The sequence below is a fragment of the Phyllopteryx taeniolatus genome, chromosome 21, assembly GCF_024500385.1.
Source record: "Phyllopteryx taeniolatus isolate TA_2022b chromosome 21, UOR_Ptae_1.2, whole genome shotgun sequence".
Taxonomy (NCBI): Eukaryota; Metazoa; Chordata; class Actinopteri; order Syngnathiformes; family Syngnathidae; genus Phyllopteryx; species Phyllopteryx taeniolatus.
In genome coordinates, this window is record NC_084522.1 from 5,362,253 (window position 1) to 5,386,820 (window position 24,568).

The window sequence follows — 24,568 nt, forward strand, 5'->3', positions numbered from 1 at the left end:
AAAACTATGAAATGAACACTTATAAATGGACTACGGTATGAGTATATTGCAGTGTATAAACATCATCATTCTCTCGTAAGCAGTATATTTACTGAAATGATGAGTTTTCTTTGATGAGCGTGTGTGTGGACCTGAGAGAGTCAATGAGTCAGATTCTGAGAAAACCCTGCAAGCAGGATTTACACCAGCAGTGACACACAAAGATAATTTTGACTCATGAGGTTGATTAAAATGATGAAAAGGACACTTTCAGTCGAGAGGCTTCATTCAGGCTTGGCGACGATAAGGATGAGCTATTCAGACACAATAAAGTCCCAAGTTTACAACTGGCAGAAAAAGAAAAATCCAGCTGTAATTTTACTCTGTGATTGTACCCTTCATAATGCTGTGAGGAAGAAGTCTCTTGAAACTAATGACATTATCATGGGGTGACACTAACGCAATCCAAACATGGTAATATGGTCATATTGTCACAATAGGGTTTTTGTGGTGATGGAGGCAAGGCAAAACGTGGAGGACCCAAGTGCAGGGAAGCAGGGAGGCAAGGCAGGAGTATAGGGATCTCAAAAATGTATTTAATTTCAAAACAAAACAAAAAAAACAAACAAGAATTAAGGAATGAAACTTCAAAATTAAGCAAGTCCAAAAGTCTAAATTCAAAGTAACACATGGAAACAAAATACTGACCACTAAAAAACATGACAGACTAAGGAAACATGGACTCTGACAACAGATGACAATCCAAACTAAATACAAGCAAACTGACGAGACAACAAGGCACACCTGGACAAGACATGAGTGGCTGGAGGAAGCTGATTGGTAGACACAAGGGACAGGCTGAAAAGAACAGGTGGAAATGAAAACCTAACGAGCAAGTGAAGATATTAACATTGACAAGGGACACGGGGAAAAACATGACATGAAACAAAAGCTAAATCTAATCACAACAAAAACACTGATCGACTGATCGTGACACGTATAATAGCAGCCCGACACTACAGAGTTCATTTAGCTGTTGATTGTTGATTTTTAAATTAGAAAATTCACTAAAAACTTAATGGTTCATTTTGCTCTGGAAACCAGTAGAGCTCTGAGGAAACTACTGTATCTCATTTTCCCTGGTCACATGATCATGCACCCAACCAATCCTCTGCCCCCCACCTAAGCAACTGTATCAGTACATAACATTACTCCCTCCTTCACCCCCCCCCCCCCCCCCACCAACCACACCCTCCAACCACCCGATTTGTATGATGCCTGGTTTCTTGTTCGCACATGAATTTAGTACGCTTTTGAACAAAAACTAGCAGATAACAAATCTTGCATGGGGATCAATGCTACAGAACATCTAATTGTTTTGACAATAAAGCATAATGATAAGTTTATTTACCTCTCTAATACTTTGTAAGGAAATTAAGAAGGGTGTTGTGATGAACATTTCTTGTGATTGTCTTCTTGCAAGGCCATATTGCACCTAAACAAGCATTTTATTGCACACTGCATGCTTGCCATATTCCTAAGTGAGCTTGATTAGCGAATTCTTTATTAAAGCTAAGGCTAAGGAAAATAGAAAGTCAATACTTTTTATATGATTAACTCTTCAAAACTGTTTTAATGTCTTTACCTTTGAAAAAAAACTTGGCTGCGTTTGCGTTCGATCGGCAACCCTGCCCTTTTGCAGAGTAAACACAGCTTTTAACTCACAGTGGGGAGAAGCTCCACTCCGTGCCAAATGCAAATTTGGCAGACGACACGTGCTCCTAGTGGGAGATGGAACACGGCGCACTCAGTGTCATGGCCAGATGAGTTGGAAACATCTGGAGCTGCTAAATTGGAGGCTTGTGTGGCACTCACTATACAGTGTTTGCAGAATCTTACGGCTAGGATAGTAAAGGAGTTCTAACACGATTTTAGGATTAAAAATAGATATTACTTTTATGTTTGATCAAGCGTTCTTTTTTTCCCCTCTAAGTTTTGTTGAAATTTCTCAAAGAATGATTTATACTGAAGATTATGTAGTTGCATTTGAGGCTGTGTAAGATGAGGAAAATGTTATTCTGCTAACTAATTCTGGGTTACTAGACTTCCCTGATCTTATTATGTTGAACTAGACGGAATAATTAGCCCATTTTTCTTGTGGACTCAAATTTATATATTATATATATATTTGTCTCATGTTGGAAAAGCAGAACATATTAGAGCTCTTCTTTTTAACTAAACAACCCCAAGGCAAGGGTCAGTGCTACAGATCGATACTAGCGGAGGGGTGGACATTGATGATTTCTTCTCTCCCTCTCGGCCCCCTCCTCTTACAGAGGAAAAGAGTGCGATACTCTGAGCTGGACTTTGAGGTAAGCTTTTATACGTCATAACCTTTCAGTTGCCTGTCTTTGCTTTTTTTTTTTTTGTGCTTCTGCCAGGACTTGAGTAGTGCATATATAGGAGCATCGCTTCACCCCTCCCCTGCATGAAGCGCAAATAACGGTTTCGGAACTGACTTTCATAGTATGCTGTTTCTCCAACAAATGCCCTTATTTCTGTCTCAACAAATTAATGTGGTGATAAATGATAATATGATGGGTAACACACCCCACTGTCTTGTACAATTAAGAGAGATTATGCTGCAATGTAGCTGTGGGGATTCTGATTAAAGAAACAGCAGTGTTTTCCATGTGTCTGGATAATTACTAGTAGTTGAGTTTTGGGCCACTGCGTTTGGTTGACTGGCTGGTTCTTTTTGTTGGAACAGCATAGCTTGGCTGTATGTGTCTCTGTGTTAGTCACGGTCTCATTAGAATGACCTGGGTTTCCTCTGAATTTCCAGTCTTTTCATTCCTATCCAAAATAAGCATTCAGTAATGAATTGCCCTCAATTATGTGAGGCTTTTTAGTTCTGTTCAGATTATTTTAAAGACTGGACTTTCACCTTCGACTTTAAATGTAGAAAACGTAATTTTACACCGTATGAATGAATTGTGGTAAACTACTAACTGTTACCTTTCTGGCAATTTAATGGATTCACAACTGGCTGTTGCATGACCTCGGTTAGGAATTATTTGTTTGATTTTACATTTATATTATTTTCAAGCACTATGTTTTTTTTTTTTTTTTTAGGTCTGAGAGAAAAGTCGTGAATTGTGACTTGTGAAAATGTAGTTTTAATTTGATATCTCAGTTTTAGTTTGATATCTCAGAATCATCCTACTTTGTTAATATAATTAATATAACAACATCAACAACCAACTGATGACAGCATACACTAATTTTATTGCTTAAAATTCCCCACCCCTTACCCACCCAACTGCCAAACTCTAAAAAGAGTGTAAAAATAGATAAAAGCATCAACCAGCAAATTATCAGCCATCTATAATCCCTTTCATGGCCAGCATCGCTGCAATCTCCTCAGCTTTGTACCTATTCCCTCCCCCACAGCTGCCGCATATTTTTGCCCACACCATTTCCCCCCCCCCCCCCCCCCCCGTCCCCCTTTCGGCTTATTTTTGTTTTCTCTTTGGTTCATTTTTGGTGTCCCCTTCCTTTCTTCCCTTCCAGAAAGTGATGCACACTCGCAAAAGACACTCTGAGCTGTACCATGAGCTCAACCACTCCTCCAAGTTCCACACCATAGACAGGTATAGCAGGGACCCAGCCATGTCCACATTCAAGGTAAGCGTAACTGCGTAAAATGTAGGATGAGAGCCTCCCTGCACCAATTTAACTATACCCCCAACCCTGCACCTTGTCACAACCTAACACCGAGCCCCCTGACACTGCAAAACAACAAGTCCAAACTGTAATGGTAATTCATTATGGTGCATGACTTTGCATCCACTGAAATTGGCTAATCCATTAATCCTGGTGGTAAATACTGGTCAAAACACTTCATTCTAGCTGTTGTTTAACAGGGGACAAGGGCATGCATAGATAATTAGTACATTCTGCACATTCAGACTTGTGAAATCCCCCCCTCACAAGTTCATTAGCTTATCACAAAATGCACTGCTAGTGAAGATAACACGTTTGCCTTTACCAAAGGTGCTTTGTCTATGTGTCCAATTAGTTAATGTGTCTGTCGTAGAATCCATAGTTAGTGTACTTTGTGTGACATAGCCCGTGTGTGTGTGTGTGTGTGTGTGTGTGTGTGTGTGTGTGTGTGTGTGTGTGTGTGTGTGTGTGTGTGTACGGAGGGGGCGTCTCGGGTGGGCGCCTATGAGCATATAATACTGAGGAGTCTTTGACTCATTAAAACACCATTAGCATCAGATGAAAGCCAGTCCCAGCTCACTCTGTGCTAACCTTCAGAGGGACAGTTTCATTAAGATTTAAACACATACTCACACTCTTCTCATCTGTGGAGGGCACAGCCATGGAGACTCAGGCAGCCTCGGTAGGTGTGCTTTCCCCGGCCGTTGGCACCACACTGCTTCACATCCATTTTGCATCACCAGTGGAGGAATGGAGGCTGACATATCTCATATTGGCCATGCCATACACCCACACATATTCTTGGAAACTCACACGAGGAAATGCCATGCCTTTTCTTACGCTCTGGAATTTGGTCAATATCTTGTTCACGACTGTCACAAGTTCTGGCCAGCTACGCATTTATTACCTGTATTGTCAAGAAAATATTTAATAAAGGACAAGAAAAATGACATACTGCCAGCAAAGGCAAGAGCCATATATTAGCAAATTGCTTTTCTTCGGTATGATGGTTTCCTCCCACATTCCAAAAACATGCATGTTAGGTTCATTGAAGATCCTAAAATGTCCAATGGTGTGAATGTCAGTGTGAATGTTTGTTTGTTTAAATGTGCCCTGCGATTGCGTGGTGAGGATAAGCAGTATGGACAATGGAAGGATCTCAGAATCGCCGAAATTCGAACAATGTACCATAATTTCAATGCAATTAGGTTTTTAGAGTTTGGGCATATTATTTTCATTATATTCTATTCACATTATGGAGGATAGTGTTCTATTTTGAACCAGTTGGAGACAAATTGGTGTACATATTACGTCCGGATTGGTGACGCCGTATGAATCATGAAATGAAAGCGTGCTTTATTATACATATGGCATAGCCTACCCATCGGAATCCATTATATTAAAAGAAAGTGGGCAGTTCACTTAACTGTGAATAATTACACAGCTAATGCTATCAGTGTCAGGCCTTTGACAGGACCCGGCCGGCTTCAATTTATCTGTGCTGTTGTCAACAACTCACTTTGAGAGTCACCCCTAGACATGGACATGCTGACTATACAGTAATTATGGAGATGAGGTGGATGTGTGTGTGTGTGCGTGTGCTTGTTGGGATTGGTGCATCTGTATAGTTCCTTTTTGTTTGTTGTGTTTTTTTTTTTTTTTCCTGGGAGCCCAGTGTCACCTCCATTTAAGAGACAATTACAGCATGAGTAATGATTTAATAATTTCATATTAACTTTAATAACCTCTTTCCTTTGCCGTGTGACAGGTAGCGCCAATGATCTTAACGTTCGCTACGTGAGCGCTGCGATTTTGTTAGCTGCTTAATTGTATTGCAGGTCAAGGTAACTCGTCGCTTTTGAACACATGAAAGCACAAGTTGGAACTCATCCTTATTGTCAGAGGGCTCACTTGTCTGTTAAAGTTCACTCAAAGCTGGTCGTCTCTCTTTTTTTCTCTCCCACTCTCTCTATCCCCATGATTCATTGTAGGTAATGAACTCAAAAGCAAAGTAATTCCTCCTGACTCTTTGCAGGACGCTCTCCTTTCTGTAAAGTCTCCAAACAGTACTCTTACTAAGGACCTAAACATCCTTTAACCTTCTCTAAAACAGGTCCCCCCACCCCCACCTCCAAGACACAACACAGAACCATCGCTCGTGCGCAGAGCTTCTCTGGTTTACAAAGAAAGTCAACGTAAGGAATGCTAAAACCCAGCATAAACTTTGTGCGGTAGAGCCCCTCTAGGTCACTCTAAACTAGTCCTACTTGATGGTGAAGAGTTCACACATCTCCAGCTCATAGTTTGCCACTGTCTGTGTCGAAAAGTCATCGTAGTCTCATTTTCACCAAGCGGTAGAGTTCAGATTAGTCTGTGAGGGTACGCACTTTGTGTTATGATCCCATAGCCAATAATCGGTATGTCTTCAGATGGGATCCAAAGTGCAGTTTTGTGATTTTAAAAAAGGGACTGCAATCACACTGCAATCCGATGACTGATCAACAGTTCAGGTTGCAACCTACCGTACTGAATTAATTGGAAGGTTACACTTTGATCATCATTAGGCTGCAATGCTATGATGTGAAACTATTTACATATGCTGATGCATCTATTGCCACCATACCTACTCAGCCGTAATGTTAACACAAGCCAGACTAGTAAACTAAAGTGTCGAGCAGCTGAACTGAACTGTAAGACTTGGTGGAAAGAGGATTAACATGGCAGAGCATCGACATGCAGAATTTGTGACATGGAACTCTTTGCCCTTCCTCATCATATTAAAGACCCTGAGCTACAAGTGAGTTAAATTCATGCTAACAGTTCTCACATAAAACAATGAAATCATGATTTACCTTTTTGTTCAGTAATGCCCGTATTTTTTAAACAAAAAACACAATTTCAAATTCTAATCTGTTATCATTAGTGCAGCACATGTGGAATGGGAAGTGTTGTGCTTGGCGATTGTCAAGAGTCCATGTCTACGTGGCACCACAAATCCTCCCATTTCAAACAGTTTGTGATCATTGCAGCAACACGCAGTGTTTAGCTGCAAACATGCCTGTGACTTGTGTCTCATAGTGAAGTGCTATCGACGTATACACTATGCCTTCCCAGTAGTGTGTTGCGTGACAGTTGTGGCCTTGTGAGTTTGTGTCTCCTGACAATTAGTTCAGCTTCCTGTATCTGCTTCTGTCGACACATTTCCTTTGGTTTTCCTTTTCAATGGTGATTGGATGCTGTTCGAGAGTTACCATTGGAAAATAATACAAGGATATTTTTGTTGTTCACTTGCCCTTTGTTTTGTGCTTTTATTGCTGTGGCATCATTCTATGTGCAGTTTTCAACCATGAAACCATCGCGTCTCTTCCCAAGCCTGAATTAAAACCTCCTAACCACTATAACTTGGGAATAAATCATAAAGACAATGACCCATCTAAACAGATTTATAATCACCTCATAAACCATTATATTCTCGCCGTAAACTAGGCCATTGGGACCAAACTGGGCTAAACACTGTGCGGTATGTAATGGTGCTGATGAGCCTTTCTGAAATATCACAAAGCCTTTGTGATATTTGGGGTTAAGAAGGCTTGATCCATTTTACCTCTCTGGTAGGGTTGAATCCCTGTGCTGACTTTGTTGAGGAGATGAGTGGATACCAGAAAATGTCCAGCAGAGGAAAAATCAAGATCTGGACACATTTTTCTACTTCCCCATCTTATCCAATTTTCCAACTAAGTGCACTGGGCTTAGAGTAGACTGGGGCATTAGAAATACTGTCACAGATCTCCAATCTCTCCATTTCAGCTTTCCTTGTCTTTCCTTATCCCGGCTTCTTTTTTGCTAGATAGTTGGTCATGATAATATTTACCAAATTGATGGCTAAGAGCTGTGAAGTAATGACTTATCATTACGCTCAATTAACGCAAATGAAAATAACCTGTAAAAAAGGAGACACTTCATCACAAGGCTCCCCATTAACCCCCAATGATGAAAATCCATCACAGGCTTCTCTGTTAAGCAGTGGATGGCTTGACTTCTTAGTCTGTATTGTAGGTTTGAATGAGTAATACATTCTGAAAAACTTTTTGATAAAACTTATATGTAGGTGTATTTTATATGATGTTATATTATTACATGAAGTATTGTAAAACCGGTGAAAATTGTATATACCATAAATATTAAGTAAATACTTATTTTTTCAGGTTTAAAGTCACAAAAGTTTAGAAAATTAAATGATTGTTCCAATAATAAGAATTACCTGTACCATTAACTGCCCTGCGATTGGCTGGCGACCAGGTCACGCCTCTCGCCCGGCGATAGCTGGGATAGGCTCCAGCACGCCCGCGACTCTAGTGAGGATCAGTGGAACGGAAGATGAATGAATGAATGTACAAGTAACTGTAAAAAAAAAAAAAAAAGAGAGAGAGAAATTTTAAATAAGAACAGGCTACACAGTATGAATTCACCCTATGGAACAATAAGAAATGCTATTTATATATTTTATAGCTGTGCTAGTCTATTTGAGTAGTCTAAAATCAGGTGATCTCAATTCATGCATATATACATTCAAATTAACATAATTCTATGTAAACAATCGTAGGTAGCTCAAATCATATTGTTTTTGTGTTTCTTTTCTTTTTTTAACAGTGGATGCTTAGATGGCGGCGAGGGTGTATGGCAAGGAGCGATTCAGAGTGCATTTTAACTGTCATCCATAATAGAGAAAGCAGAGATTCAGAGATGCAGTATATGCACAGCGTGGATTGTATGCACACTCTTCTTGGAAGTCCAAACCTGAGTGCTAGCTTTTAGTCTCTGCAGGGTTCAGAGGGTCATAACACATATTTGCATGGGCTACCCAGAGATGCCGTACTCGCGCTTGTGTAGGACGGATGCTGCCCGCGTGTGCGAGTGGAACAGAGCGAGCGTTTGGACTGCATAATGGGATGGCTGAGGCATTTTATGACTCTCAAAAGGTGCACAGTATTTCCCTACTGTTGCCCGCTGTGTTCGTGATTAAATGAAGTGCGCTTGGCGTCCCTTTGCAGATAGACACAGTGTGTCTGTGCAGAATGCAGATGGATAGAGGCCGAGACAAGAGAAAACTTGTCCTCTCTTACTATATGATGTGACATGGAATCCCAAATGCAGAGGCCACCTTTGGTACAGACGTTTATTGTGGTGTACATCTTAAAAGGGTTCTTCCATTAGGCTGCATCATAAAAAAGAAGAGGTCAGACTCAGGGTGATGGTTTTATGACTCTATACTTAACCGTGGCAACTGTAATTGATGGTTTTTGGCAACTGGAGGGACATTTAGCTAAGGTAATGTGTGTGCTTTGGGTATGTCTCATAAAGTGAAGATGGATCATTTGAAATGACAAAGAACCTTTTTCTTTTTTTTTCCCTACTGATTGGGGGTGGACAATTTGCTTGCACTAAAAATCCTGTAGGTCCTGAAAATCAATTTGCTGGAGTTAAGCAAAAGGGCCTTTCATATTCCAGCAATAGAGCAAGTCTCCTTCCTTGTTTTCTGCTTTTTTTTCCCCCAGATCTATTTCACCTATGTTTGTCCTCACAGTTTGAGATTATTTATCTCAGGGTGTCCCTCATTTCTCCCTTCTGAACTCTTGATGCCTTAATTGATTAATTATTCCTCCCTCAGCTTCTTTCAAATTAATACCCTCCTCCTCCTCCTCCTCCTCCTCCTCCCCCTTCTCGGCATGGAGTGTAACACAACAATTTTCATCCCTGCATGCAAATTTCCCATGAAAATAGAGCAAATTCTAGGCATACTTTGTGTACCAGTGGCTTTGAAATCTAGTAAGCTTAACACTGACCTCATGCACCAAGTGGCATAATGCAGTTTTGCCTCACTTAGTGTCTTTGTGCCAATTAAAGAGAGGCGTATAAGGCTGATTCCCAATTGAGGGGACGCTTTTCCGTGTGGCAGTGCTGGCTGTGGATCACATCGCTTCTCATTACGGCCCCAGACAGCATGCGTCTGATTGCTCGTTTGTTTGCAATGTGTTGTACTAATGGAATTTATTCGCCCTACATTCTCCTAATTTGGCTCCTTTGAAGGGCCTTGTTACTTGTAAAAACTTTTTTTTTTTTTTTTTTCAACTAAAGGGCAAATGATGCTAAAGATTGCTGTCACCACCGATTCACCAAAGGGAGACCTTAAAAAAATACATTTCTAGTATCCACTCAATCTGCTTTGCATTTTGTGTGCGTGTGTGTGTGTATTGTTTGTTTTTTCCATGTGTTATGCAATTTCCTTTTTTTTCTGTGGGCCTAACACTCCATATGTGTTATACTTTGCTACACTTTGCCTTTATTGATTTTTCTTTTGCTTTTTTCCCCTGTTTCATGTCCTTTGTTGGCTGACGGGGGTCTTTGTGTTGCTTATTGTCACGTCTCAGTTTGAGTGTAGCCAGACAGTCAGCAGATCCATGGGCATCCAAATCAACAAAGGTAAAGTTTAACCCACTCACCCATCACACCCCCTCTGTCCTCCCAAATGATCACCCAAGGCCCGATTAACATTCCACACTCCAAAATAGTGGATCTCTGAGTTACTGGATGCTAGATGTCTTCAATCCAAAAACTGCGTTTTTCAGATTACCTGTAGATTTTTTTGCAATGGCATCTTTTCCCAGCACTGTTTTACAAATGTACTTGCTTTGCTTTGTGCCACTTATAGCTTCCTCATCGAGAATAGTCTAGTTTGTCTTTTGAAATAGTTGGCAAATGTTTGCTGTTGACTTCTGTTCCTTTTTGTTTGTTAGAAATTGGTGCTTTTAGTTTAGCTAGTTCTGTTTTGTTGTTCACTGCATTAATTAGCATTACATGGCTTATGCGCAATATCACCATATGGTGCTTATAAAATGGGCTCCATAGGAAGATTACAAAAATGAGTGACATCATCATGGTATGGTTCAGTATTTGTGAATGAATCCCCTGGTGAGCAGTTTTTTGTTTTGTTTTGTTTTTTTAACAATCGTGGATTTCACATACTGTGCGTTTATGAATCAATTATTCAGTTAAGAATTATGCTTTTAATGTTCACGAGAGTGAAATATAAATGTTTTTATTCTGGTGACCAAAAAGAAAAGTCTGTCAGATGTTGGTGGAAATTATAATATTGAGAGCAAATAAAATAAATTGACATTATGACTTACTTTTTAAACAAATTTTAAAGGACGTTTTTTAGTACTTACAAAATTTCCAGTCAATACTCCCTTACAGCTTTTATTGAAAATCTATTTAGTCTTTGACTTGACTAAAAATGCTTCAAACACACAAAAATAAAAATCAATTAGCTCAACAAACACGTGTTTCCTATTTGTTGTATGGTCAAGTTGATAAGCATTGCTGTTTCCCAGACAAACCCACAATAATATATGCTACAGCAGATTATTTAAAATCCTTATTTTCTGATGCAGATATACAGCAACTAATGTACAGCATGTTTTAGGTTAATACATTTAATCCTGAAGAAAATTATGCATATACTGTAGCAGTAATACATGTGAAGGAAGCACTCAGATTATGGCGTCTTCTAAACCCTCTGATTGTAGTATAATCGTTTAAAGGCAATTTTGTGTCAAGATAACCTGAGTTAGTCATGTCTTACATGTATCTGCTCTACAACATGTCCAAGGACGACCAGGCAGTCTTTCACTTTTTTTTAAGCATGAATCATATGCTCTCCTTTAGTATCATTTCTGGGTAAAAAGCATAATTGTTAAAATATTCACTGCCATTGATGGCTTCAGAAGTCATATATCCATGGTGGCAGTGATTAAAAGCTTATCCGCTTGTTAAGATTTTAGCAAAACTATATTGGCACTAGTTTAGTATAGACCACAGCCTAGGTCTAATTTGACACAGCACTACATTTTCCAACCTCTCAGTTACCCACATCCTGCATTTGCTTAAATATTTGTCGTACCTGTTGCGCAGAGAATTCATAAAGACAATGTTGACAAAACGTATATTGCAAAAAAATAATAAAATAAACGTTTTTGCCTCAAGATTCACCGAAGGTGGATGGGTTCTCTAAACTAATGCAATTTTTTTCCAGTTCATGCCGTCTTGTCTTTTTCACGGCATTTTAAATGTGTATAACGAGTCCAAGATGGTGCATTAGGTCCTTGACCATTTCTATGCATGTCGTCAGGCATTTATCATTGGGACACTGATGAGGGCAGTTAAGCGATGGGCAGAGTGAGAGAGAAAGAAAGAGTAAGAGAGAAGCAATAAGATCTTAACACTAAGCAACAGCCACCTGTTCACCTGCCAGTGGCAAGAACAATGTTTATTTAATGGCAGAGTTGTCAGTGACTTTTTAATTTCCTCCTTTTCTCTTTCTACCTTGTTTTTCCTCTCTCTCTCTCTCTCTCTCTCTCTCTCTCTCTCTCTCTGGTCGCCTCTCCTTGCATGCCTCCTCCCTATTCATCGCCACAGAGGGGAAAGCGATGGAGCATTTCATCTGCTGGAGGTGAAAAGAACTCATCCAGTGTAAGTAGAGGGGTTTCTGGCAGAGATGTAGATGGGCGGGGGAGGGGGACAAAAATGGGATGAGCTGGCGCTTTTGGGCATGGAGGAAGAGAGGCCCAGCGTAGATGGCGACAGGCAATGGATAGACATGCAGAAGCAACACAATCGTGTTAGCCCGCTCTCCCGGGGATAGTGTTGAGGCTTAACTGCTGCATTACGCACACTCCTGCATTACAAAATGCTCCTTCGCCAGCAGTTAGCATGCAAATTGGCTCCCAGATTATGCCTTTTGTATTCATTTTGCCAACTGTCAGAATGTGACGCAGCAAGAATGATAATCAGACGGATATTGGCCCCTAGAGCTCTGGCGATGATCATCGTACTACCGGCTTGGGTTGAGGGGGAGGAAAGGGGGATTCTGTGTGACTGCAGATCTATGAGTTGTATTTTGTGAGTCTCTGGTGACAGGATGTACCTGCACAAGTGGTCGGGTGAAAGGTAGTTTTGGGAAGTCTAAGGACAATGCTGCAGTCTCACTATTTATTCTCAGATATGCTCTATAAATGACTTTGCATGATAACCAGGAAATCCTAACATCTTCTAATTTTTCGAGTTGTCTACATGTAAATACAGCCCCAAATCTATTCCGTTGTGTGGTCCATCTCATTTGGTTATTAAAGTTCCAGCAAAAAGCATCTCAGCAACTAGTCCCCCAAGTCTCTGCGGCACGAATCTGCGAATAATTATCTTTGCAAGCACAACAGTGACATTTGAATAATGTCCCTTATCTGGCGCATAATGTTACCTTTAATTCTGCCTATAGTTAATCCCCCAGCATGCATTTTACATGTGTGGGGGGCACATCTGAGGACCACATGTAGAGATCACCGACCTACAGCCTGGAGGCTTTCATGCCGTGATTAGTCCATGCGAAGTGGAACTGATTGGTTTGAGTGGGAGGCAAAGCAGGTTATCTGCTCAATCGGTAAATACATGACAATAGGTTGATGGTGTAAAGATAGGGATGATGTATGTTAACAACACTTCTCCATCACGCTGTTTAGGATTTTTGAGCTCAATCAGCTTTTAGGAATATGGTAGATATGCTCACTGTGTATCCTGGTAACGTGTACAAACTACATTTGATTGCAGATTGAGAACATTTTAGTACATCTTATTGAAGCGTACATAAGATCGGTTGTTTGTTTGCGCAGTCAGTCAGCATAGTCTGCCAAATTTGAATTAATACCATACCTGGCCACAAGAGTTGCTAGGGGCAAGCTTGAACTAGATAAATCATCTTTTGACAACTTCAGGAAAATTCAGTGTTGACCTCCACCAATTCAGAAAAATTCTTGGTTCACAACCTGCAGATTTTGCTTAGTCCTGTAACCAACAAATGGAAATAAAAACTTAATGTAATAGTGGGTTGATCATATTGATCCAAATGGTCAATAGAGTGCACTTATATAGTAGCGCTTTTATCTACACGCATGTTACGAATGTTTTCCAAGAGATGTCCACAATACGGTGTGAGTCCGTTCGCCCTCGTATTCTGTAGGCGTTATGCAAATATTTTCATTACTTCATTAAGGATAGGCCCACCCTATAATGGTGGCAGTAAGATGTAGTCTCAAATTTAGTTCTAATACTCTTTTCCATAATTTCAGAATAAAAGATGTTTAGATTATTCACAGTGTATAATAATAAAGTTTGTATTTACAAATTCAGGCCATGGTTGTATTTGCATTACAAAAACTATTTGTGAGCGCACGTAATTGGGATTTTGGGGTTCTTCAGTCTCAAAGGCAGCTGGACAGCTGCCCGCTTCATTTTATCTTCCAAATGAATGTGACTAAACAGATGGTTTGTACAAAAAAAAAAGTGTTTGAGCAACTAAATGCTTCTGTTCCCTCCTTGTCAAGACTACTTTTGAACATTGTCACTGCTCGAAACAATGCAGATAAAAGTGCTCTAAATTGCAATGAAAACAAGAAGCGGCTTCTGTCAGACAAGATTCCCTAGCCAGAGATTATACATATTAATCTGCTTCTTTTTATTTGTAATGTTACCTTACATGGCTCTGTTTGTTTTTCTTTCTGTCCCACCCCCGTCAGGACAAGTCAACCCCGGAGGACAGAAGCTCGTGGGACAGTTTTAAGAACATGACCCCTGAGCTGACCATCATGCCAGGGGAGCAGAAAGACCGCATGGAGCTTCACAATAAGAACTGGGACTCGTCTTCTGCAAATACTCCGGAGTCATCTGAGGGTGACTTCCAGACTGAAGTGTGATCGCACTCCCATGTCCACGCACACATCAAGACACTGAACTCCAGAAGAGATTAACTTCAAAACACACTTGAAAATACACACACACACACACACACACACACACACACACATCTCCTGCAACATGCTCTGTTGGATTCCGGGCTCACTTTGTTTACTGCTGCAGTGGACAGACATGAAGAAAAGACTGTTCTAATCTATATTTTCACAGAGACTACTCAAAAGATAGAACAGAAACTTGACACTTCTGTGACTGAAGACCATTTTTAAGTGAACGAAGAAACTATGAAAGTGTATTTCAGAGAAAATGTTTATTGCGGACAGCAACAACAACAAAAAAATAATAAAACAGTTACTTGATTTTCTGTGGGGAGAAATGAAATGAAGACTTTCTGCACCGTTCAGCTCTTTTTATAGCGAGGGGAGGAGGGAAATCTCACACAGTTTGACCCCACCCCCACACGTCATGACCCCCAACCACTCTTGCTTTCATTTAATTCCTCTGCCCCTCTAATCGATGATACAAACATTATAGTTCGCAGTATTTTCTCTTTTATTTTCTTATGTTTCTCTTGTGTCTTTTTTTTTTGGTCTTTCATTTGGATAGGTTGGGGGTGGGGGCATGAAATAAGCTGCTCACAAATATGTGCCATCCTCTTATTCAGGTTCCAGGTCAAAAGTCCCATCTTGACACCCCGCACACATCTTTGTGTTAACATAGCATTTCACATTTTGTGTATTTTCTATGGCTTAATTAAATAAATGTCCTCCCGTATGGTTTGAAACTTTTAATGAAAAAACTAACTATGATTGAAACAAATGTGTTGTTTGGTTTGTTTGAGAGGAATTAGCATTTTTTTTCCCCCATGTTTTTTCTGCTTTTCATTATTTTTCTTTATTTAATTTCCTGTGAGAATCAGTCCATGTGGAACTCTCACCGATAAAAACAAATGATTTAGGACACATACTATACTGTGCATTAATATGAACTTGCTCACTGAGCTAATGACAAGAAGGATTATGATATTTCGCATCACCCTCTTATTAGACGTAAAAACTTTATCTGATGAATATATTTTGACCAAATGTATGTATGGTCTGTGTTTATGGTCTCAATCTCATAAACTTTCTATTAATAACGTTAAAAAATATGAATCAGCGGACATACCACAGTACTTAACAATATGATTCTGACCATTAGGCCTACTAGGGATAAGATGGACACATAGTTAAGAGTTGATTCGTTGAATGAAATTCCCTGTAAAGGGAAAATAAATGTCATTTATGTCTCACCACAAAGAATAGTGTTGTTAACAACCCTGCCAAATTTGAATGATTAAAAAAAAAAAAAAAAAAGAAATCAAATCAAAATCTGTCCTCTCTCAATCAAATACCACTGCCACGACCTGGAAAACCTGGACCTCGTGCCCAATGCCAAAGTGCACCATTTTATCCATGTCCCAAAAAAAAAAAGAAAATCTGAGAAACTTCAATGGTGAAAAACAGTTTAATGCTCTACAGTATCTCCAAAATTCAGGACTACATTGCTCTCAGTCTTTGCACATATAATTGTATCATTAAACAAGTATAATGTATTTAGAAACAAATGTCTAGATTCACTTTACAGGGCCTTTAAGGAAGAACTCATTACATTTACTCATTAAAGGTAAGCGTGTACGGGTTTGTTATTTTGTTACCCTTTTAAGATGAAAACTAAAAAGAGAAATGGAATCTTCTTGAAGAGCTTGTTTGACTGCGCTTTTGAGGGAAAAATCAGACCCATTCATTACAGGGGAGGTGCATAATTTGCTATTGATCCACATTTGATCTTCGCAGGTGTGAGAAGTTCTGAATGCCATTCTAGTTGTTTTTTTGTTTTGTTTTTTTCTTCCCAGCTAAGCATAGATTCCTTCCTGCAACATGCCTTCCTTTGTTGCTGCTTTCTCTTCCTTCCACTCTGCATGATGCCATAAACAAGGTATGAAATCTTAATGTGAGCTGCGAAGCCAGATACTTGCAATTTCCTCTCCACATCTGCTCATGTGATCGCGCGCAGACTTCTGTAATGTGCTTGCAATTGGAGGAAGTTGCATAGGTTATAAGGCTACAAGGTGAAGCGGGACAGAGGGACCGATAGGTGAGCTGAAAGTCCCTGCTTGACATTCAGCAGTCATACGTCGGTCGATATAAGAAGACTTGTTTCCTGCTGTTGCTACACTCGCACATCAGTCCAACACACACGGCCAGACAGAGTGTCAAAGTGCAGGATGGATTCAATATATGGCTCAATTACTTATCTGTCGTTTTACAAAGCAGCTTCCATTAATTTCTGCGTGTGGTGGGAATGATGAGGGATACTTAAGTGAGGAAACAAAGCGGGGGTGGTGGGGAGTTTTAAAAAATTCACAGGTTTTTAGTGAATGCAGATTAAGAATAGTGGGCTCAGAACAGTTATTACAGGGATTGAGATTTTGTCCTGACATTTTTCCAATGCAGCCCTCAAACCATCTGTTTAAAAGAATCCCTAATGTGGTCGTAGTGCAGCACAGATGGTTGAGACTTGAGTGCAGCTCCTTTAACCTTTTAAGCCGAGCAGCCGATAGGCAACTCTTCCACTCGCGTCCTCTCGGAGGAACACGAGACGTTTGGCCCCACGTCGACAATGCTTAAGGTGACATTCCTCTGACCTTCTCTGAGGTCCGCCACCCAGGTTTGGTGTCTGAACAGATTTCTTTCAGATGCATGGAACCACACAGAAGAGAACATCCAAGCAGATGAAACAGGATCAGCCTTCGCATTGGAAAAAAAAAAAAAAAAAAAAAATCAATTTGCTTCTATTAAAAAAACAGGACAAACTTTCTATGATACTTGTTCCCATGACAACTTCCAACATGTGATGTGCAGTGAGAAAGCACGTTAAAATTGGAATACAAATACTGTCAGAGTGAGACCCAGTGTGAGACTGGATGTATTATCACAATCATTGTCATTGCAAAGTTTCTTCTAAAGATTCCCTCACAACATCTGCTTTGTTTGTGAAAGAAAACAAATAAAAGATAAAAGAAATAAAAAAAGAAGAATAAAAAAAGAAAAGATATTGGATGATACGGTGAAAGCCTATCGCGTATGAAAACCTACAAAGAAACACAGTTCACAGGCTTCTTTATTCTCCATACAGTCTTCTTCCATATTTGATCTGCAACCTGCCTGCATGACAACTTAAATATATTTTGTGCAAAGCAGTTATCTAAATGTTCCACAATATTGATTTACATTAGTGACTTGTTAAGTGATCTGAGTGTTTTAATATGTGAGTGTACGCTGCTTCAAGGTCATCTGTGGATGATGCGCAGCGTACTCACAATTCTCCGTGTTCGGCACGACAAACTCTGTTTCCAAGAAGCACTGAAGCTTAACTGGAACCAATCAGAGGATCTGCTGGTCTGTTTTAGAATGTGAGGGTAATGAGTCTGCGGAGTGGGGAGGGACAGCGATTGACGTATTCTCGCTTTGCGATACCCAAAGCTGTAAATGTCAACAGCAGGTGATTATTTAAAATAATAATAATAATAATAATAATGCATAAGTGGTTCTTAGGCTAATAACAATATTATTTCAAATGGAATCCATCCAAACTGCCTTTATTATGTAATGTGTGTGTGTGGGGGGTGGCTTTAATTAATAAAACAGTCAATGACCAATGGAATTAGCGATGAAGACTGCGCATGCGTCAGTTGCGCCACATTTTGCTCTGCGAGGGGCTTGTGTGTAATTAAGGGTGGACGAGTCCGCCTACAGTGCTGCCATCAGTCACCCTGGAGAGAGGCCACCAACTGGAACTTTCTCAAGGGATGCAACAGAGGTCAGAGGAGGGAACAAAAGAGCGAGGCCAGCCCCAAGGACGAAATACATGGTGACAGAGTCAAAGCAAGGAAGGGCTCTTCACATCTAGCTGTAACAGTCACAGTGATTAGAGTGCCTCTTGGTTGTTGTTTTTCCCCCCCGGAGGACTGTGGGTGATTAGGTTGGTAGTTGTGTGTCACTGGTAGCCTAAGGAGAAAATGTGTTGACATATAACTGAGGCAGACAAAGGGAAAAGTGGACGGATGAGTAGAGGGAAGATGTGTGTAGGCCGACGATAATTAAGAAGCTCCATCATGTCTGGTTGGTCTTTGTAATCCGAGCAAAGACAGGACTACAATTATAAATTCAAGTGGCGAGAGTTGAAAAATGAAGTCCTCTCTTGCAGAACTTAAATTCATATAACTTATTTGGCTGTGTGTGCTTTTTGGCTACAACTTTTGGAACAAACAGACAACCTGTGGTGCTCAGTGTTACGAATGTGTACACACACAATGCACAATCTATTAGGATAAAATTGGATATCTTTTTTTTTTTTTTTTTACACATTTTTACAAGAAAAACAGAGGTCGCCTTTTATAATATCATCGCTGTTGGGCAGAAAGCTGCCATATCCAAATATGGCCAATTTCACATTTTTGCACAAGTCAATACTTTTGGTCTGTCTCCACGTTGTTGTTTTTTTGTGTGCATTTTTTAACCAATGTAAAATGTTGAAAATAGCTTGAGAACAAATCTATTGACTCTAGAATATTCATCTGTCTGAGAAGGATTGTAAAACTGCTCTGGGGGAGCTGTGTGACATTATGTCCCCTCAAGACTGAAAGTCTGGATTTTTTTTTTTTTTACACTAACAACTGAAAATAGATTAGATACATTTGAGCATGTCTGTTTTGTTTTAAAAAATGGATCACTGTAATGCTTTGGTGCAGAAGGTTCTGGTCAGCTACAAAGGTAAGTGCGTGCAAATTAATTTCCGCCTGTTATACTGCTTAGGCAGCGCAGTGTTTTTTTTTGGGTTTTTTTTAATCGTGTATTTATTATCAGTCATGTCGCTACCTTAAGAGAAAAATGACTTAAACACAGTCGTTTTCTTTTGTGAAGTATGAAAGATTCTTTATCTGGTGGGGGCGTGTGAGCACAGACTCGGATGTGTGCGCTGGCGGACGTGTCGGTGACATGGCTTACCATTTTAATCAATGACAGCGAAATAAATTAGCAATTTTTTTTAGCGTAATATTAAATTGCCGATTGAACATGATTTTGGGGTAGTGTGTTGATGTTGGTGCACAACTGTATATGTCAGCTATATAAGGTATAATACCAACTTGAACTTTTTTTTTAATCACCTGAAAAGAAGTACAAATTCCACTCGACAGTGACAATATGTTGAAAATGATTTTTTTTAAATGTAAAACATATATTGAGTTTTGTTTACAGCATTTTTGTCATCATGAGAAATGACAGAAAATGACAATTGCTGTGATTGACAAGCAAAGAAAATACAAAAAGTAAAAGGGGAAAAACAAACAAAACAACCTCAGGAACATTGAGCAATTTGACTTGATGAGATATCTTGGGGGAGTGTGAGGGAAATGACATTTCTCACTTTGACACCAGGATATAGTAATGTCTTTTTAGCCACGTGACGGGCACATTGGTCCGATAAACTGCAGGCTGTGGTACCATGCTGCTCCAAAAGGACGCATGGAATGGAGCAAAATACATATTAGGAGATCTCTTGAGGTTATAATACAATGTAACAATGTAAAACTGTCATCTGAACATCACATCCATCTATCCTAATTCATTCTGCTCTCGATTCCCGAGTTTTTAGCTGCCAATATTTCTCTTTCAAACCAAGTTTTATTCAGCTCCGACTGAAGAGCCAGACTGGTCCTCAGAGGACGAGTTCCCACAGTAGCTTTAGATGTCTGTCCACATTAAATGCATTAGCTGCCCCTCATCCAAACTGTGGCCGAACTAATCCGCTAAATGTCTCAGTACGTATCAAATAAAGAGGATAACACCCATTTGGTATTTGACACTTTAACGGTCCAAAATGAGGTAAAGGCTTCATTGCTGCTTCTTTTGGCTCCACCAAGCTCCCTCAACAAAGCGCTCTTCACATATCATAGCAACCTACTTTCTATCGGGATGAATTGCCTCTCCAAACTGCCAAGGGGTTTCTCGAAATATTGGCATAATTTAGTGGTAGGCTTAGTCAAATGTAATCCACGACAAGATCTCTTAGAACGCCAATTCCAATGAAGTTGGGTCGTTGTATGAAATAAAAACAGAATACAATGATTTGCAAATCATGTTCAACCTATATTTAATTGAATACACAACAAAGACGACATTTAATGTTCAAACTGATAAACTTTATTGTTTTTAGCAAATAATAATTAACTTAGAATTTTATGGCTGCAAAACGTTGCAAAAAAGCTGGGACAGGGTCATGTTTACCACTGTGTTACATCACCTTTTCTTTTAACAACATTCAATAAACGTTTGGGAACTGAGGACACTAATTGTTGAAGCTTTGTAGGTGGAATTCTTTCCCATTCTTGCTTCAGCTGTTCAACAGTCTGGGGTCTCCATTGTCGTATTTTACGCTTCATAATGCGCCACACATTTTCAATGGGAGACAGGTCTGGACTGGAGGCAGGCCAGTCTATTACCCGCACTCTTTTACTACAAAGCCACGCTGTTGTAACACGTGCAGAATGTGGTTTGGCATTGTCTTGCTGAAATAAGCAGGGGCGTCCATTAAAAAGACGTTGCTTGGATGGCAGTATATGTTTCTCCAAAACCTGTATATACCTTTCAGCATTAATGGTGCCTTCACAGATATGTAAGTTACCCACGCCATTGGCACTAACACAGCCCCATACCATCACAGATGCTGGCTTTTGAACTTTGCGTCCATAACAGTCCGGATGGTTCTTTTCCTCTTTGGCCCGGAGGAAACGACGTCCACAATTTCCAAAAAACAATTTGAAATGTGGACTCGTCGGACCACAGAACACTTTTCCACTTTGCATCAGTCCATCTTAGATGAGCTCGGGCCCAGAGAAGCCGGCGGCGTTTCTGGGTGTTGTTGATAAATGGCTTTTGCTTTGCATAGTAGAGTTTCACTTACGGATGTAGCGCCCACCTGCATTTACTGACATTGGTTTTCTGAAGTGTTCCTGAGCCCATGTGGTGATATTCTTTACACATTGATGTTGGTTTTTAATGCAGTGCCGCCTGACGGATCAAAGGTCACGGGCATTCAATGTTGGTTTTCGGCCTTGTCGCTTACATGCAGTGATTTCTCCAGATTCTCTGAACCTTTTGATGATATTATGGACCGTAGATGATGAAATCCCTAAATTCCTTCCAATTGTACATTGAGGAACATTGTCCTTAAACTGTTCGACTATTTTCTCACGCACTTGTTCACAAAGAGGTAAACCTCGTCCCATCTTTGCTTGTGAATGACAATTCAGGGACGCTCCTTTTCTACCCAATTATGGCACCCACCTGTTCCCAATTAGCCTGTTCACCTGTGGGATGTTCCAAACAGGTGTTTGATGAGCGTTCCTCAACTTTCTCAGTCTTTTTTGCCACCTGTCCCAACTTTTTGGGAACGTGTTGCAGCCATAAAATTCTAAGTACAGGATTATTTGCTAAAAACAATAAAGTTGATCAGTTTGAGCATTAAATATCTTGTCTTTGTAGTGTAGTCAATTAAATTTAGGTTAAACATGATTTGCAAATCATTCGATTCTGTTTTTATTTATGTTTAACACAACGTCCCAACTTCATTGGAATTGGGGTTGTACATGCCAAGCGACCCAGAAATGCCCAGGACTTGCTCGATCCTTTACAGATATTTAGCCTTCTAATGTCTTACCAGAGAAGCCTTAAGAGAACTAAATAAAGAAGACAGGACCAAGGATGCACAGGTGGCTTCGAACCTTCAGGGTATTTTGTAAGAGGGAAGCATGTAGAAGATAACACTGACAGTGTCAAGAAGGTGAAGATACCACCCACATGTATGCGTGTAGTAATAAAACAGCCAAGCAGGTCTAAAATGCTAACTGTCTTTTAACGTGTTGACTGTGGCTTCCCTGGCAATTGCTTACACAAAAATCAATACCTGTCTTTTTTTTGTTGAAAAGTTTAAGTTAGGTTTAATGTAGCTCAAGGCAAATATTACCCATAAGATAGCTGAGGAGGATGTACGTCCTAATCCCAAACAATACTATTTAAAAAGTATAGTATGTAGAAAGATAGGTTATTGTCTCTGAGGGAAGTTCTATGTTCTATGAATATTTTGAAGGCTAAATCGCTGCTGGTAAATAGTCGTTATTCTTGAACATAAAACGATATGAGCACATGATTGATCATGCTTGTTTTCTATCCTTTGAACAAAGCTAATACACTGTAGAGATACTCTCACCAAGAACATACTGGAGCCATATGGTGGATATCAATCTCACCTCATCACCATGTCATATTTTTCTCTTCTCACTGAGGCCGCCAAAAGCCTTGAAGTGTGGCCATGGATAAAAAGGAGGATGTGTTCAGGGACCCCATTTCACTCCTGAGGGAATTGAAATATTATTTCATCCCACTCAAAGAAGCTCTGTGCGCCAAGTCAAGGCAGCCAATGGCAGGACAGGAATAGATTGCTTCATCTCCTTTTCCCGTCTTCCTTTCAAGCATCCTTACTCATCAAACACATCAACTGGGAAAATAGTTTTAGATCGCAATACAGTGCAATGTGTTTCTCTGAACAAATGAAATAATGTGAAGCGTGCCCATGAGCAAGTGTACTATAAACCGCCCAGGCTCCAGTGTGTGCTTGATGTGTTCCCTCGTGTGATTGGGTTAAATGCATTGGACACATTTCATGAATATGCATGAAAAAGAAATATGAGAAATCAGGACAAAAACGATCCTTCCCTCCCTAGTGTGTCATTGTCATGCAGTGCTGGGAGTTTAGCTATCTCAGAATCAGAATCAGAATCAGAATCATCTTTATTTGCCAAGTATGTCCAAAACACACAAGGAATTTGTCTCCGGTAGTTGGAGCCGCTCTAGTACAACAGACAGTCAATTTACAGAACACTTTGGAGACATAAAGACATCTGCGAACGTATGCAAAGTTTTGGCCAATTTGATGGTCGATAACCATTTACTTTAACCAGGGGGCATGTTTGTCATTTTCATTTGTGGATTTAATAGCCTGCCCCTGCAGAATAATCTGAAAACAATCAACCTATTGAGCACAATTCAGCTTTACATGATGTATGTTGTTTTTTTTCCCATTGAAATGGGTCTTTCGCAAAGCATTCCAGGAGCTGAATGAAAAACTGACACTTTTAAAACAACTTTTAAATGAAAGAAAGATGCACCATTATTTGAAGTTGTTTTTAATCAGGTCAACACAAACATTACCTCTATTCTCTAATATATGTTTGAGACTATTAATTGAAAGATTGAGATTTTGTGGGGTTGGTTTGGAGAACTAAAGTGCAGGGAAGCAAGGCAGAAGGACATTAGTCTCAAAAAGGTATTTAGTTTAAAAATAATAATAATAATAATAATAATAAAAAGGCAAACATGATCATGGACTGCAAGCAAATTTATTAAGTCCAAAAATCTAAATTCAAAGTAACATGGAAACAAAACACTCACCACAAAAACAAACAAACAAACAAAAAACATGGGGTATGACAACAGACGACAAAGAACAAACACAGACTGAAGAAAAGCAGGTTACTCACTACAAGGAAACTGACTAGACAATGAGGAGCACCTGGACAAGAGATGAGTGGCTAGAAGGAGCTGATTGGTTGACATGGACTGGGCTGACGAGAACAGGTGGGGAAAAACATGACATTACAAAAACAAAAATAAATCTAATCAAAACAAAGCCAACAAAAACACAGATCAGGACAATGTGAGAGCAGATGTCCCTAATAGTTATGAAATAATAACATAAGACATACTGTACATGTGGCCAAATGTCAGCATTTGACATGCCAGGCAACGTGTAAGACAATGAGTTGATGTGTATTTAAGTAAATTGTCTTTTTAAATAGCTGCCCAAAAGAACCTGACATATACATTATTTTTGCTTCCTCTTCTGCTCGTTAAGTTGCAGGTCCTTCACTAACACTTTTGTCAGATTTTGCAAAACAAATTTA

At 39.8% G+C, this 24,568-nt stretch overlaps 1 protein-coding gene across 21 annotated transcripts in view; it reads left to right on the forward strand.

The window, feature by feature from the left end:
* The window catches only part of adgrb2 (adhesion G protein-coupled receptor B2), a 144,726-nt gene extending 129,447 nt beyond the window's left edge, over nucleotides 1-15,279 (forward strand). For 10 of the 21 annotated variants that reach the window (XM_061760557.1, XM_061760558.1, XM_061760572.1 and 7 more), the window contains 4 exons: nucleotides 2,316-2,351; nucleotides 3,553-3,666; nucleotides 12,181-12,234; nucleotides 14,331-15,279. In XM_061760557.1, coding sequence (XP_061616541.1) covers nucleotides 2,316-2,351; nucleotides 3,553-3,666; nucleotides 12,181-12,234; nucleotides 14,331-14,507 — 381 coding nt within the window. In that variant the 3' untranslated portion in view covers nucleotides 14,508-15,279. Of the gene's footprint in view, nucleotides 1-2,315; nucleotides 2,352-3,552; nucleotides 3,667-5,818; nucleotides 5,901-10,133; nucleotides 10,186-12,180; nucleotides 12,235-14,330 lie in introns of all 21 variants that reach the window. The other 11 variants (XM_061760561.1, XM_061760578.1, XR_009786161.1 and 8 more) reach the window with 10 other exon arrangements.
* Nucleotides 15,280-24,568: the final 9,289 nt, after the last annotated feature.